This window comes from Episyrphus balteatus, chromosome 3 (genome assembly GCF_945859705.1).
Source record: "Episyrphus balteatus chromosome 3, idEpiBalt1.1, whole genome shotgun sequence".
Classification (NCBI taxonomy): domain Eukaryota; kingdom Metazoa; phylum Arthropoda; class Insecta; order Diptera; family Syrphidae; genus Episyrphus; species Episyrphus balteatus.
The window spans coordinates 63,040,454-63,055,961 of NC_079136.1; the positions used below are offsets into that span (position 1 = coordinate 63,040,454).

At 33.9% G+C, this 15,508-nt stretch overlaps 1 protein-coding gene across 1 annotated transcript in view; it reads left to right on the top strand.

The window, feature by feature from the left end:
* The window catches only part of LOC129915775 (nucleoplasmin-like protein), a 30,738-nt gene extending 21,217 nt beyond the window's left edge, over positions 1 to 9,521 (top strand). The window contains exon 3 of the mRNA XM_055995451.1: positions 8,389 to 9,521. Coding sequence (XP_055851426.1) covers positions 8,389 to 8,700 — 312 coding nt within the window. The 3' untranslated portion in view covers positions 8,701 to 9,521. The remainder of the gene's footprint in view (positions 1 to 8,388) is intronic.
* Positions 9,522 to 15,508: the final 5,987 nt, after the last annotated feature.

Sequence of the window (15,508 nt, forward strand, 5' to 3'; positions counted from 1 at the left end):
TGTATCAAAAAGCCTTGCCATGAAATGTCTTTAATTTTTTTTATCCCATTTACCTGCGCTTATCATGTAGATACGGATTGCCTTAAAAAAAGTCAAAGAATTCATACTTTTTGATACAAAATAACGTACATAAGGGGATAAACTCCAAAAGAAGTTTCCTATGGAATTCTTGCCGGGAGAATTATCAGACCGGTCCAATACTTGAATTTGTATATCGAGGAATAACGTGACATTCTTAACTTTATGGCAAGGACCCAGTCTTGCATAGATATAGATGCTTCGAGTCTCGAGCCTATTCTGAAATCGTAAAATCGAAACGTTCCCAAGCTCCTTTTGTTTTGGTCTGGAGCTATGGCGTTTTCCTTTCCCTGAAATAGCAGCACAGCGAATAATGATCAGAGGATGTTTTTTTATTTGATTAACGTACTTGTCTGGTCTTATACGAAAAAAAACTACTCCAAATCTAAGAAAATTACGTACTATCCAGACGATCAGAGTTTCTATGTTTATGCGAAATGCGATCCTTGCCATTAAAGTTAAGCATGTCACGTTATTCCTCGGTACAAAAAAATTAAGTATTGGACCGGTCTGGTAATTATCCGGGCGTGAATTCCATAGGAAACGTCTTTTAGAGCTTATCTCCTATTGTACGTTATTTTGTATCAAAAAGTATGAATTCTTTGACTTTTTTAAGTCAATCCGTATCTACATGATAAGTTCAAGTAAATGGGACAAAATTCAAGATATTTCGACAAAAACTTTGAAAATTCGGCAACATGAACCAAAAAATTGTATTTTTTTCGCTTGGCCCTAATAATATGGCAAGGTACTGTAGGTGTTTCATTAACCTGCATATTCAAAGGCAATTTAAGAACCGAGTGTGCTGTACGGCCACCATCTAATAACATGGCTGCAATTTTCAGAGCCAATGCTATTTTATTTTCAGATCGTATTTATGCTAAAAGTAATGATATCAAAAATGTTTTTCCCGTACCATCGGGTGCATCTAAGAAATACAAACCACAACTCTGATTGATGACACCTTGCATAAGAGTGTCATACTTCGGGAATTGGTTTGCACATATATTCTTAATTCAACGCAATTGTATTGCCTTCCGCGTAGTATTTCTTGATCAAGAACATCTTGCTCTTCACGATTTGGAGCAACCAATCCTAATTGTGCTAATGCTTTATTCGCAATCATCACAAAACACGTGTCCTAAATAAAGATCACAACTTGATTATACATTTTTTCATTTGTGTAATCCAAATGTGGATTTAATGTCACACGGCGCATTCGGTGTATCTAATCCTAATCACATCTAATCCTAATCTAAAGTTCGAGTGGATTTGAAGAATAAGATGTGATTATATTTACTGAGAACAATATGATGTGGCGAAGACAAAACAGATGCACCAGGAAGCGTTGAGTCCCAATGAGTGTCTGCTTCAAGCAAATTCAAACGTTGACAGGCATCACAGATTATAAACAATAATTATTATTTTGAAAGCCTGTCTTAATATATTTTTTTACAAATAAAACTTAGTTAAACTTTTTAAAAAGCAAGAGTGTTTTTTAACTCGTACAAATTGACAGCTATGTGAAAGTGGGAAAAAAGGTATTATTTTTTTTTTATACAAACCATCTACATATTAATACCTTTCAAACAAACAAAAAATTACCAAAATCGGGCCAGCCAAACGCGAGTTTATCGGCCACACACACTTAACGAACTCATTTTTATATATAAGAAGAAGATTATTAACTCAAATAACATAAAAAAACTATTTGTTGCTTAAAAAATTATAAATTTGTTTATTCAAAATTGTTTATTCAATATCTACCTACAAAAAATATAAGCAACGATCAATTAATTCATCTAATTGCTGCTTGTGTCATTACATATTCAAAATACAATGTAAACATTTTAATGTTGGGGATTCACAATTTGTATGGTTATTTATTTTTAATATTATTTTGTTTATAATTGAATAGCAACACAATCAATTTAATGAGATTGTACGTGAATATATGTATGTATTTTTACATTCTGATCATTAATCTTTTGAACTACCGTAAAAATTGTTCTGTTTACTTAGTCAAGAATGACTCAATACAGAAATTAGCATGTGGTACATGTGATAATGTTTGATAAATAATACATATGTATTACAGTTATGAGAGATCTGCTGTGTGGTACAACTAAAGTGATAATGATTGTCACATTGTTGGCAATTTTCAAAATAAGACTAGACTGTATGTATATCTCCATTGTCTAGATTAAATTGTCTGGTATCCGGATTTGCTTAAAGCGTAAGAGGGGTTTTCCTAACCTTCGCGATGGGATTTGAAGAAGTTGAATGAAAACTCTGCTAATCTGCTTATCGACCAACACTCGGCGCCATAAATTAGTATTACCAGCATTTGAGTTTTGAAGAGCAATCACTCTAAAATTTCTGATAATATTTCCGGATTAACACAGGCTTGGCTCACTAATGGCTTCAACGAGCTATTTCTCAGTTGCACCTTGTCACGCAATATACATATTTAAGTCAGTTTTTCTGCGATACCGAGCTCAGTGTTCGCTGTTAATATTTCCTGATGCATGGGCATAATATGCGTCTTTGAAGTTATTAGCAGAGACGAATTAAAACACGTAATGTTTTCTCGATAATTAATTAAGAAGTAATAATAAAATATTTATTTGATTAACAAATCAAATATACATAAAACATTTATGAATATAACACAGTACTATTTTAGTACAGTGGATTTAGAACAACGTCTTAGTAGAGTAATTCTAACACTCCTCCTTAAGACGATGGTTCTTATTTCACTCCCATTGCCGTTCTGAATTCTGCATGTTTAATTTTGTTTAAAGGTTTAGTAAGCACATCTGCAACTTGCTCATTGGTGCTTACGTAATCGACTTTTATTTGATCTTGGTTTAGAATATCTTGAATAAAGTGATGGCGTATATCGATATGTTTGGTTCTGGGATAGAACCCTGCATTTGAAGCAATCGCTATCGTGCTTTGGTTGTCACAAAGGATTTGAAGTGGGCGTTCCTTTTGACCAAGTTGAGTGACAAGTCCGTTCCACCAAAGTGCCTCTTGTAAAGTAGCTGAGAGTGCCATATACTCGGCTTCACATGACGATAGTGCCACTGTATGCTGTTTTTAGAACTCCAAGATATAGCTCCTCCTTGAGCAGTAAATATGAATCCAGTAGTAGACCTACGATCATCAACGTTAGCTGCCCAATCAGCATCGGTGTAACCAATTATGTCATTTCCTTTTCTTTGGAACTCAAGCTTCATTGAAGATGTGCCACGAAGATAACGAAGTAAATGCTTCACAGCATTCCAGTGTCGTGGCCCTGGGTTGGAGTTGTATCGGCTAAGCAAATTCACCGTAAAGCAAATGTCGGGTCGTGTACACTGCGCCAGGTACATAAGACAACCAATCGCTTCCTGGTACGGGACATTCTTCATGAATTCAATATCCTCTTCTTTGTATGAACGGTCTTTAAGAGATAATTTCTCACTTGTATTCATGGGTGTCATCGTTGGTTTTGCTTTTTCCATTCCAAACTTTTGGAGGACCTTCTCAATATATTTTTCTTGATCTATAGCAATTGAAGAATCAGACATTGTAATACGCATTCCAAGAATTTGTTTTGCAGTTCCAAGGTCTTTCATCTTGAATTGCTGATGGAGTTTAGTTTTGATGACTTAAATCCAATTGTTGTTATTTGAAAAGATTAAAAAATCATCAACGTAAACAGCTATGATCAGTATGTTTTCTTTTTTTGATTTTACGTATATGCACGGATCGTGCTTAGATCTTTCTAATCCAAAAGATTTTAAAGATTTGTCCAGTTCTTGATTCCAGACCCTACTGGACTGCTTTAGTCCATATAAGGCCTTCTTCAAACAACATACCATCGATGGATTTTCTTTACTTTTGTAATATGCAGGCTGTTCCATGTAAATCTCTTCTGAAAGATTTCCTTGAAGAAAAGCTGAAACAGCATCCATCTGTTCCACCTTAAGTTTTAATCGGGCTGCAGTTGCGAAAAGATATCGCAAGGAACTGTGACGGACAACAGGTGAGTATGTGTCCTCGTAGTCTACCCCCTTTCGCTGCGAGTATCCTTTTATGACCAACCTGGCCTTGTAGCGATCAACTTCTCCGGTGTGATTACGTTTGATGCGGAAAACCCATTTGCATTTAATTGCTTTTCGATTTTTTGGTAACTCTTGAAGTGTCCAGGTATTATTTGCATGTAGAGACTGAATTTCTTCTTCCATAGCCAGCTTCCATTCGTTCGCATCAGGTCTAGATAATGCTTGTTCTGGCGTCGCCGGGTCATCTTGAAAGTAGTTCTCGTACGATTCGGGTACTATAACCCCTGAAAAACCTTGTAACGGTTCCATTTCGTCCAGAGAATTTTGTCTCAACATATCTGGATCATCATTGGAAGTTGAACCTTGAGAAGTTAAACAAGAGGAAGAATCATCGTTTTCTATGATAAAATCATTATACTTGCCTGGTAGTTTGCGCTCCCTTTCGCTGCGCCTCAACGACTGCTGTTGTAGCGGTTTAGAGTAAGATTGCTCAGGGAGCGCCGAGGTATTTGATTCGAGTGATGTGTTTGCATCTTGAAAACTATCTTCGTTCATTTCATCTTCTTGTTCATTTCTAACTTCGTCATCGCTGACCTCATCGTTGACTTCATCGTTGACTTCATCGCTTTGATTTAATACAATTTCAGTTTGATTATTAACCTCAGGTACATGGATTTCGTCTTGGATGTCATTCTGGTAGTTGAGTTTAACTTTACTAACAATTGACCTCTTAGTTGTTGAGGATGCACAAGATGTTGAAGGTTCAGAGTCTTCATTAATAAGGGATACATCTCGGCTTTTAAAAACACAGTCCTTAACTGGATTGTAAAGACGGTAGCCTTTGGTATTTTCATCATATCCGACCATTATACATTCGTGAGCTTTGGGATCCCATTTCTTTCGGTTAGCTTTCGGAATATGTGCCATTGCCGTGGTTCCAAACACTCTGATATGCGATAGATCGGGTATTTTCTGACTCCATGCTTCCACTGGTGTTTTGCCAGTACCTTTCGATGGCGAACGGTTCAGAAGGTATACTGAGTATGCAACTGCCTCTGCCCAAAATTTTTTTGACATGTTCGAGTCGGAGAGCATACATCTTGCCTTCTCAACTATAGAGCGATTGTTACGTTCGGCCATACCGTTTTGCTCTGGGGTGTGCACATTGGTGGTTTGGTGGTGAATCCCATTTCTTCGAAGTGTGTCTTGAAATTTTCGGTTCAAAAACTCCTTACCATTATCAGAACGTAGTGTTTTGAGCCTTTGACCACTTTGCTTTTCGGCGAATGTCAGAAAATTTTCGAAGCATGTTAACACTTCCCAATCCATTTTTGTTTTTAAAAAATATACAAAAATGTGTCTAGATTTGTCGTCGATAAATGTTATAAAATATCGACTTCCACCAATTGAATTGTGTTCCATCGGCCCACATATATCAGTATGCACTAATTCAAGCAGCTCATTAGCTCTATTGCCACACTTGTTGAATGCCAATCGTTTTTGTTTTCCAATAGCACAAACCTTACAGTCTCTTTCAATTCTGTTAGTAAAATGTATTCCAGTTGCCAGTCCACTGCAGAGTTTATCCAAGCTTTCATTATTCAGGTGGCCCATTCTTCGATGCATTGCTCTTTACTGCATTTTGAACTACACGCAAGTGCAACATTTTTTAACGGTTTCGTGTTCAATTTGAACAAACCATCAACATTTGTACCCGTTGCAATTACTTCTTTTTCCGAGTTCACAATTTTTACACATTTGCTGTTGAACTCTACGGTGTGACCTTGTTTAACTATGCAACCGACAGACAAAAGATTTACTGATAAATCAGGAATCAACTTGACGTCATTGACTTTAACAACTGTTAAACTGCAGTTCCGCACCCTTTTACTTGCATTTTGCCTTTGTTTGCAGCAACCACTGTTCCAACATCCTGAGAAATGGAATCAAACATGTTCTCGTTGAAACTCATATGTGATGTGGCCCCTGAGTCAAAGTACCATGCGTCATCACTTCGTGGATTATTATCTATTGTTGATAAAACACAGGTGAACGCATCAAAACTCTTATTTTGATTTGTTTTGCTTTGACTTTTCGACCGGCAATTCTTCGCAATATGACCAAAGTTGTTACATGCTCTGCACTTGGGACCTTTTTTGTGATTTTTAAACGACGTTGGACGTGTATCAGTATGAAAAGCTGAGCTTTCACTGCCTGGTCTTACGTCTTGCAGAAGCTTTGTTTTGATGATATCACCATTTATTTTTGTGCCTGAATTTTCCAAAGCCATTATCATTGGACGATAGTCTTCTGGAAGTCCAGCGAGCAACAAAGAACCAACCCACTCCTCGTTTATTGCAAATCCAATTCCATTCAGAGCTTGAGCTGTTGTCATTATTTCTTTAATATATATGTCCATTGAACCGCAATTTGCAAGTGCCGTTGTAATCAGCTTACGCAGAAGAGCTACTCGACGTGTTAATCCACTATCTTCGTATGCACTTGCTAGCTGTTGCCACAACTCCTTAGCTGTTTTTGCACCCTGTATATGGACATAGCACATAGGATCAATCATTAAGGTTAACTTACTTCTTGCTCTTCGATCCTTATCTGGATCTACAGCAGTTTTGGGGTTTCCAGATGCATCGAGTTCATAATCAATTGTTGTTTTCCAAAGATTATCCAAATCTAAAAATGCCAGGGCAGCAATTTTCCATGTTGGATAATTTTCACGACCAAGAAGTCGATCAATCGAAGTACTATTATCGGACTTATACATTTTTTATTTTATTAAATTAAAGACCAAAATCTTATTTATATATTTTAAAAATGTTTTGCGATAGGCCCATAACCTATTAGCAGAGACGAATTAAAACACGTAATGTTTTCTCGATAATTAATTAAGAAGTAATAATAAAATATTTATTTGATTAACAAATCAAATATACATAAAACATTTATGAATATAACACAGTACTATTTTAGTACAGTGGATTTAGAACAACGTCTTAGTAGAGTAATTCTAACAGAAGTCGATGATGATAATTCTCTACATGATTTACATTAAAGCAACTGCCAGAAATGTTCCTTGAATTTTGAATCTACTATTCCCTGTTCTTCGGTAACTATTGGGAGTATAACTTAATTTCATAGTTCATAATTTACATAGTATTATTTTCCATTGGATTTAAAATTCCCAAACTATGTCAAGGGGCCATAAAAACCAATATGTTTCATTTGGTCAAATTGAAAACAACACCGATTTTTATTGCGTCGAAAATGTCCGAGTTCATCCCGAAAAAAAAACTTCATTTGCGGGAATCTTCAGGACCTCTACCGAACACAATTGATCCGTGTGAAGAGAGCTATCGCCGAAGAACGGCCAAAATATGCGAACAGACTCGATGGCAGAATCTTTCATCATGACAACGCTCGGCCACATGTTGCAAAGCCTGATAATAACTATTTGGTAAACAGAGGCTGGGATACTCACCCGCCTTATATCTCTGACCTTGCCTCGTCTGCCTACCATCTGTTTCGGGAATCCAAAATTTATTTGAATCATTCTTTGCCTCAAGAAATGAGCTGTTTTTTGGGACGGAATAAATTATTATTTTATAAATTGCTAGAAATATGGAAAAAAAAGTAGTGGCTAGCGATGGACAATACTTTGAATAAAATGAAATTTACACTTTTTATTAAAAAAACCTTCATTATTTATTTATTCTCAAGTTTTGGTATTCTAAAAACAAATATTTCACTTTTTGTAAGCTTGATGTTGCTACAATAATTTACTTTTAACACAGTTGTTACATCTTAAGTTTATGGCTTCATTTATTTATCAGAACAGAATTTATTTATGTTCTGTAACTGATAGATCTCTGTGCTTTGCAAGAATTACAAAGTGTGCGAATTTCTTGTGAAAGACCACACATCTCCGTTGTGACAACCCATTGCTCTTAAAAAAAACTACACGGCTATTTAAATCGTTCAAAAATCCTGATGTTATAAAAGTTAAAACATTTGGTTAAACAACATTCCCAACTGGGAGTGAAAACTGTGATTATTTTATTGTTTCAAATATTCAAGGCCCTCTACTTCCATAAAAGCTGAACCCTTCCACTCTGTCTATGAGTGATACATGTTTTAAGTTTATTTGAATTTCATAAGAATTTTTTATATATTTTTTCTATACCTTTTATCGCCACTTTATTCCAAATTTCTTTAATAAAATTTTCGTATTTTTATTTCCTTGCAGGTTTTCACAGTCAAAGATTCCCTGAGAATTCCAATTGCCGTATTGAAAGCCGGTGAAACACGTGCCCTCAATCCCGATGTTGAATTCTATGACACTTCAGTCACATTCAAACTAATCAAGGGCAACGGACCAGTGTACATTCTTGGCCAGAACCTCAAGGATGATGTTGAAGTTGTTGACATGGAAGACGAAGATACCGACGAAGAAGATGATGGTGAGGAGGAGGAAGATGAGGCCCACCCACCAAAGAAGAAGCAAAAGGTTGAAAACAACAGTGATGCCAAAAATACTAAAAACAACAAGAAGAAATAAATAACCCAAGCAAATGGGTTTTATTTTTTCTAGTTTCCCCAATCCAACACCTCTAAACAAAAAAAAACAACAACTTTCCCTTTTGCAGTTTAAATTAGGTTAAAATTTTAATTTTTAAACATAAACTATAAAAAAAATAAACAAAAAAAAAAGAAAATAATGTAAACAGACCAACAAAAAAAAAGTCATCTATATCAGCTGCAATTGATATATCTTTGTTTTCAGTTAAAAAAAAACTCTGCAGCTCTTCCTTTTGTCGGGAGACTCGTTTTTAGTAAAGACACACTTCGAGTGTCTAATTCCAAGACAACAACAAGCAACATCTTGTTTTATAATTTAAGTGACAATTATAAAGAAACTAATAAAAAACAAAAAAAAAAAACTTTTTTTTTGCTCGGATAGAAATAATCAAATTGAACTTTGAAAAATAAGAAAACGTTCTTCTTCCAAAAATAAATTCAAAGAAATGGCTTTTAACTTTTTAGCAATATATGTATTTCCACCTCTTTTGCCTAGCACAATCTAAAAATCGGGAATATATTGCAATTTGTTAAAATGTTATCTTCAAAAGTTCTATTAAAAATTAATTTAAAAAAAGAACTTATCTAAGATTGTACAGTGAAGAAATTGTAATTCATATCTACAATACATACTTTTGATTGCATTACAAAAAAAATAAAACATTTATTGTAAAAGTGTGACGAACAACATCTCAGACACACAGGAAGAACACACTCAAAAACCTTGAACTAAAATACATTTTGAATTTCTTTTGAATCCAATTGTATATACAAAAAATTAAATTAAAAAAAAAAAAAAACAACAAAAAAAATGATAACTGAAAACAAATAAAGTTTGTTTACCATTTTTAAACAAAAGAATTGATTTTTTTTTACTTTAATTTAATTGAGTTTATATCTTGTGTGAAGTACATAACGCCACTTTTAAAGATGCATCGTTATATCATTTTTCTTTATATATATAAAGATTAGTTTTTTCAAGTAGAATTGATTTATTTTATCAAAAAACATTTATTTTTAAACAGAATTGAATTTAAAAGAATTGATTTTAATCCATATAACTTGAAAATTTTTATTGAACTTCGGCCATGAGAATTTTGCCACACACGAAAGTAAAAAGTTTCTTTCTAGCAAAAAATACACTGTTGATAGGAGAGAAGGTTTTTTTTTTTTTTTGGTTCAAAAAATTTAAAGCACTTTGGATGCGTCTGGCAGAGGGAAGGCTGAAAAATAGCTGGCTAAAAATTATATTTTCTAGACCTGAAATAGACATAGAATATTAATCATACGGTTATATTTATTTATTTATTTAGCTACAAATTTACAAATTAATTAGCTTTAATGTTGCAAAATTCTATATAGTTCTTGTTTTACACAATTCTTTGATATATTAAAATCAATTACATTAAAATAATTATTAAAAGCTGTACAAGCAGCAAACAAAGGTTCATGAATTCCATAATTTGTTCTGTTAAATCTTTGATTTAGGAAATCAATTGATCTTAATGATCTTGGATAAATATTTATGTTCAGTTGTGACAAAAGATACTGTGAGTCGATCGTTCCAATTAAAACATCATACACAAATAAGATTTTTGTAATAGTTCTTCTGTCAGCTAGTGATGGTAAATTAATTAAGGCTAGGCGTTGGGTATAAGGTGGTAGATTTGTGTTGTTATTCCATGGTAGATGTCGAAGGGCATAAAGTAAAAATTGTTTTTGTACGGACTCTAGTCGGTTAATATTAGATTGGTAACATGGGCTCCAAACACAGCTGCAGTATTCTATACTTGACCGCACAAGAGAACAGTACAAGGTCTTTAAGATGTATGGGTCTCGAAATTCTTTTGAAAAACGGCACACAAACCCTAACCTGCATTTCGATTTATTTATGATGTGATCAATATGTTTATTAAAGTCTAGTTTTTGGTCCATTACAACGCCAAGATCACAGAAGCTATCAACTCTTTCAAGTGGTTGATTACACAACATATAAACATTTAAGAAGGGTAACCGTTTACGAGTAAAAGTCATGCACTTACATTTAGATACATTTAGTTCCATATCATTAACACTACACCAATTGGAAACATTAATTAAATCTCTTTGTAACAGTTCACATTCGTTGTTATTTTTGTACGATAGTCGAAGCTTGGCATCATCGGCGAACAAAAGAAGATGCGAAAATTTTACCGTGTTATGCAAGTCGTTTATAAACAATACAAAAAGAAATGGTCCAATATGGCTTCCTTGGGGAACACCGGAATGTACAATTATCTTTTTTGATGTTTTATTTTTAAAATTAACATTTTGTGTTCTTGAACTTAGGTACGACTCCAGCCAAACTAAAAACCAAGAAGGAAGTCCAATGATCTGTAGTTTTTTCAGAAGTAAATCATGGTTGACACGATCAAACGCTTTCGAAAAATCCAAATATGCAACATCAGTTTGATATCCATTTTGATTCTTCACAATAACATCTGAGCAAAACTCCATCAGGTTTGTTGCAGTTGATTTACCCTTCATGAAACCGTGTTGATGTGGCGAGATAACATTTTTGTATTTTTTCTCAATAGTAGTTAAGATAATCTTTTCAAATAATTTAGGTATACATGACAACTTGGCAATCCCTCTGTAGTTTGAAATATTACATTTGTTTCCGCTCTTAAATAGAGGTAAAATAGTTGAAGACTTCCAGAGGCTTGGAAAAATACCCGTGCGAATCGATAAGTTAAACAGATAACACAGTGGACGAGCTAAAACAGATATAAAACGTTTTACAATAAAAGGTGGTAATTCATCTGGACCGACAGATAATGAATCTTTTAGTTCAGAGACATGGTTTATTAATTCGATTTCGGTAATTTCTGGTTTAGCAACGTCGAGTTGAGAAAAGGTTGATATGGACTTTAAATAAATCTCTCTTATATCACAGTTTTTATCACAGTAGTTATTGTAGGTATTATCACAGGTATTGTAGTTATTATCACAGGTATTATCACAGTTTTTAGGTTTCTTATAAACGCTTTGGAAGAAGTTTGAAAACATATCACATATAGTTGCAGGATCATTAGAAGAACAGTCTTTGTAAGTCATCACAGCTGGAAAATGGTTTGCCTTTCTTTTAACGTTGACAAACTGCCAAAATTTTTTGGGGTTAACTAATAATTCATTTTTCACTTTATTAATGTAATCTTGGTAGCTCGATCTTGTTTTAGCATGAAGTTTTCTCCTTACTGAAGAGTACTTAGTATAGTCCACGGCTAATTTCGATTGTAAATATTTTCTGTAAAGTTTGGTTTTAGTATTTCTCAGTTTTTTAATGTCACTAGTAAACCATTTTGGACTCATAGTCTCCGACTGACATTTTTTAAATGGAACACATAAAGACAAAAAGTTTTTTAAAACTGAATAAAATACAGCACAACAGCGTTCAACATCAGTTTCTTCACAAAAATTTGTCCAGTTATGATTTTCCACAAGGGTTTTAAATCGGATGCAATCAATTCTTTTAAAATCGGGAACTCTTTCAACGCAAAAATTTTGTTTTGATGGCTCATCAATAGAGAATTTTATGTCAACAGCAGAATGATGAACAGAATTTTCAAACAAAAAATTATCGGCTGCAGAAATTGAAACAAGTTCGGGTACATCCGTAAAGATCAAGTCCAAGATTTTACCTTTCGAGTTGACGACATTATTAATCTGGTAACATCCAATACTGGCACATTCATCAGTAAAGTAACTCTCAGTTTCCGAAGCAACTTCTCTTAAATCCAGAGGAAAAAGAGGTGACATGAAGGATCCGCCTTCTGGATCGGACATCCAATTAACATTTGATAAATTAAAATCCCCAAGAATAAAACAATTGGCTGTAGGAAATCTCGCATTCGCACGAACTATAGCATCAGCGTGTAGTTTATAAACAGATTTTTGGGAAAGGGGAGGGATATACGAACATGTGAATATAAATTGGCGTTTCATAATTATTGCTTCAACACATATAAATTCGATAGAATTAATGTTTTCAATTTTAATACAGTTAGAATGAAATGAGGAACGAATGGCAATTAGGACTCCACCTCCAATAGACGAGCCACTATTACATGGATTTCTATCACAACGATAAACATTAAAGTCACTACACAGTATTTCACTATCAAAAACAGAATCATTTAGCCAAGTTTCAGATAAAACAATTACATCATAGTCAGTACAAAAAGATTTTTTATATAAATCATTAAGTTTCGATTTCATTCCACTAGTGTTATGGTAAAATAAATTTAAAGTATTATTGTAATTTAATCGTTTTTTGGATGAACTGAATTATTGACCACAACATGATTTAGTTGCGCAAGTCTTAGGGGTTTTCGAGGGCGATGTTCAAACTCGCGCACAAAAACATATTCAGGCCAAAACTTTGGGTTTATTAAAATGTTGAACAAATAGTTTGGTACAGTTAATTTAAAGGAGGAGATCTCTCTAACACTTTGAAATTCATATTTAAATATGTTAATTCCTACTATGTTGTCATGACCTGAGGTTTTTTGAATGTAAGACAAGACATCACCAACAGTAGTTGAAGATTCTAAGCGAGTTAAAAATAACACTTTAGGTGGAGGTATAGCTTTAAGTTGCAGGGTTTGGTTAGAAGATTTATATTGTAACTCAGTTGGACCAGAATTATTTTCACTTATATTAGGACTAGGATTTAGAATTTCGTTTAAACGAGTCGATTGGGAAGCATTTTCTACTTCCATATCCATAGATTCCGGAGAAGTTTTACTTTTATCACCAATGGTTTTTTGGTTTGCATCAGTTTCCATTAAAGTTGGTTGATGGGTAATAGGTGAGTTTTGGGAAATTTCTTTAATCGCCGCCTTTTCCGCAAGGTGAAGCTTTTTATTAATTGCTTCTGATGACTGCTCAGCTTTTCTTTTGTTACCTAACAGAAAATAAGTAATTAGGTTTTTTATTAGAAAAATGCACTTAAAAATGCTTTAAAGCGGTCTGGCGGGGGGAAAGCTGAAAAAAAAACTTGCGGTACCCACAGATTCGAAATCAGGGGATTTTTTATGATTTTTTGGTGTATCATTTATTCGGTTATACCAAAACGCCAAAAATTGATTTTTTGCTGCACTTTGGATGCGTCTGGCAAGGGAAAGCTGAAAAAGATCACTGCCAGACTTGTTCCGTTGACATACTGTGGTGCATATCTAGATATGTGCACACTCGAATTTCGGTTATATCAAAACTGCCAAAATATGCTGCCGGCTCTTAGACTAATATGAATAACTCCAAAAAACAATACAAAATTGTTTCCTCTAAAAAAAAAAATATAAAATAACTTTCTTTTTAGCGAAAGTAAATCGAATGAAGCTATTCTAATGTTATGGAAAAAAAAACTAATTTATTTGACTACTACAAAATCATCTCTGGAAACACCGTTAACTTAAAAAAAAGGTTAAACTTTTGTAAATCACAGTACAAATTTTTTTAAAAGATTTTTGAAAATTATGCAGGGGTCTTGTCTAAAAAAAAGAAACTTTCAAAAATTTTCTCCAAACCCATCGAATGAAATATCAAAAGAAAGGACCCTTTAGAGACTACTCATAATTTAAAATCAAAAGTTTGTAGGAGTTCGGGTTGCTGAATTATTTGCGAACGAAATATTTTTGATTATTTCGAATCAAAGCCCCGAAACAAGTTTTAATTTACAGATATGAGATCACAGTGAGAAGGCCTATGCATTCAGCTAAAAAAATTTATAAATTTATTTTTTTAAGATTTTTGAAAATTATGCAAGGGATACCCCTTGTCTAAAAAAAAGAAATTTTCAAAAATTTTCTCCAAATCCATCGAATGAAATATCAAAAGAAAGAACTCTTTAGACCCTATTCATAACTGCTAACCAAAAGTTTGTGGGATTTCGGGTTGCTGAATTATTTGCAATCGAAATATTTTTTTATCCTTCATTCGAAAGCAGATATTTTTGGATCAAAGTCCCGAAACAAGTTTGGTTTACAGATATGAGATCACAGTGAACAGGCCTATGCATACGCATTCAGCTAAAAAAGGGGCCCTATTTTTTAAAACGATTATCGTTGAAACTCCTTCTTTCTCGACGTTCTCGTTCAAATGCGATTACGTATTACGATAATCGTTTTATTTAAACGCTACTCGTTAATCTTAAAGGCTTGGCCACACCGGAGGGTACATGCGGTAGCGGTACGGGTATTTGTATGAAAAAAATTCCACACCTGAACGTTGATGTGTCATTTTGGAATTTTTTTCATACAAGTACCCTCACCGCTACCCGTACCGCTACCGCATACCCTCCAGTGTGGCCAAGCCTTAAGACTGCAATTTGCTTATCGTTTGACTTTTGTTTTCGTTTATCTGTAATAATAGCTGTTTTATTTTCCTCGTGATGCAGATCAGATCATTAATTTATTTGCGAAACAATAACAAAACAAAATCCTGCTTTTGATGTAAAGCTGATCTGGATCACGAGGAAAATAAAATACAGCTAATATTGTTACGTCTGCTGATAGAATGCATGTGAGCTCGTAATTTGGGCTCTAAACACGCTGTGAACGATTTCTAAACAAAAAAGATAGAAAAGTTTTTCCGTTTATAAGATGCTATGAAATTAAAAAGAAAGTAGGCATTTTAATTAAAAAATTGTTAATATTTTATGACCAATTTCGTACAACAAAATATGCCCCCTTATCTTTTCAAGCAAGATAAGTGCTTAAATAATTGCATACTTTTAGGAATTTGACTGT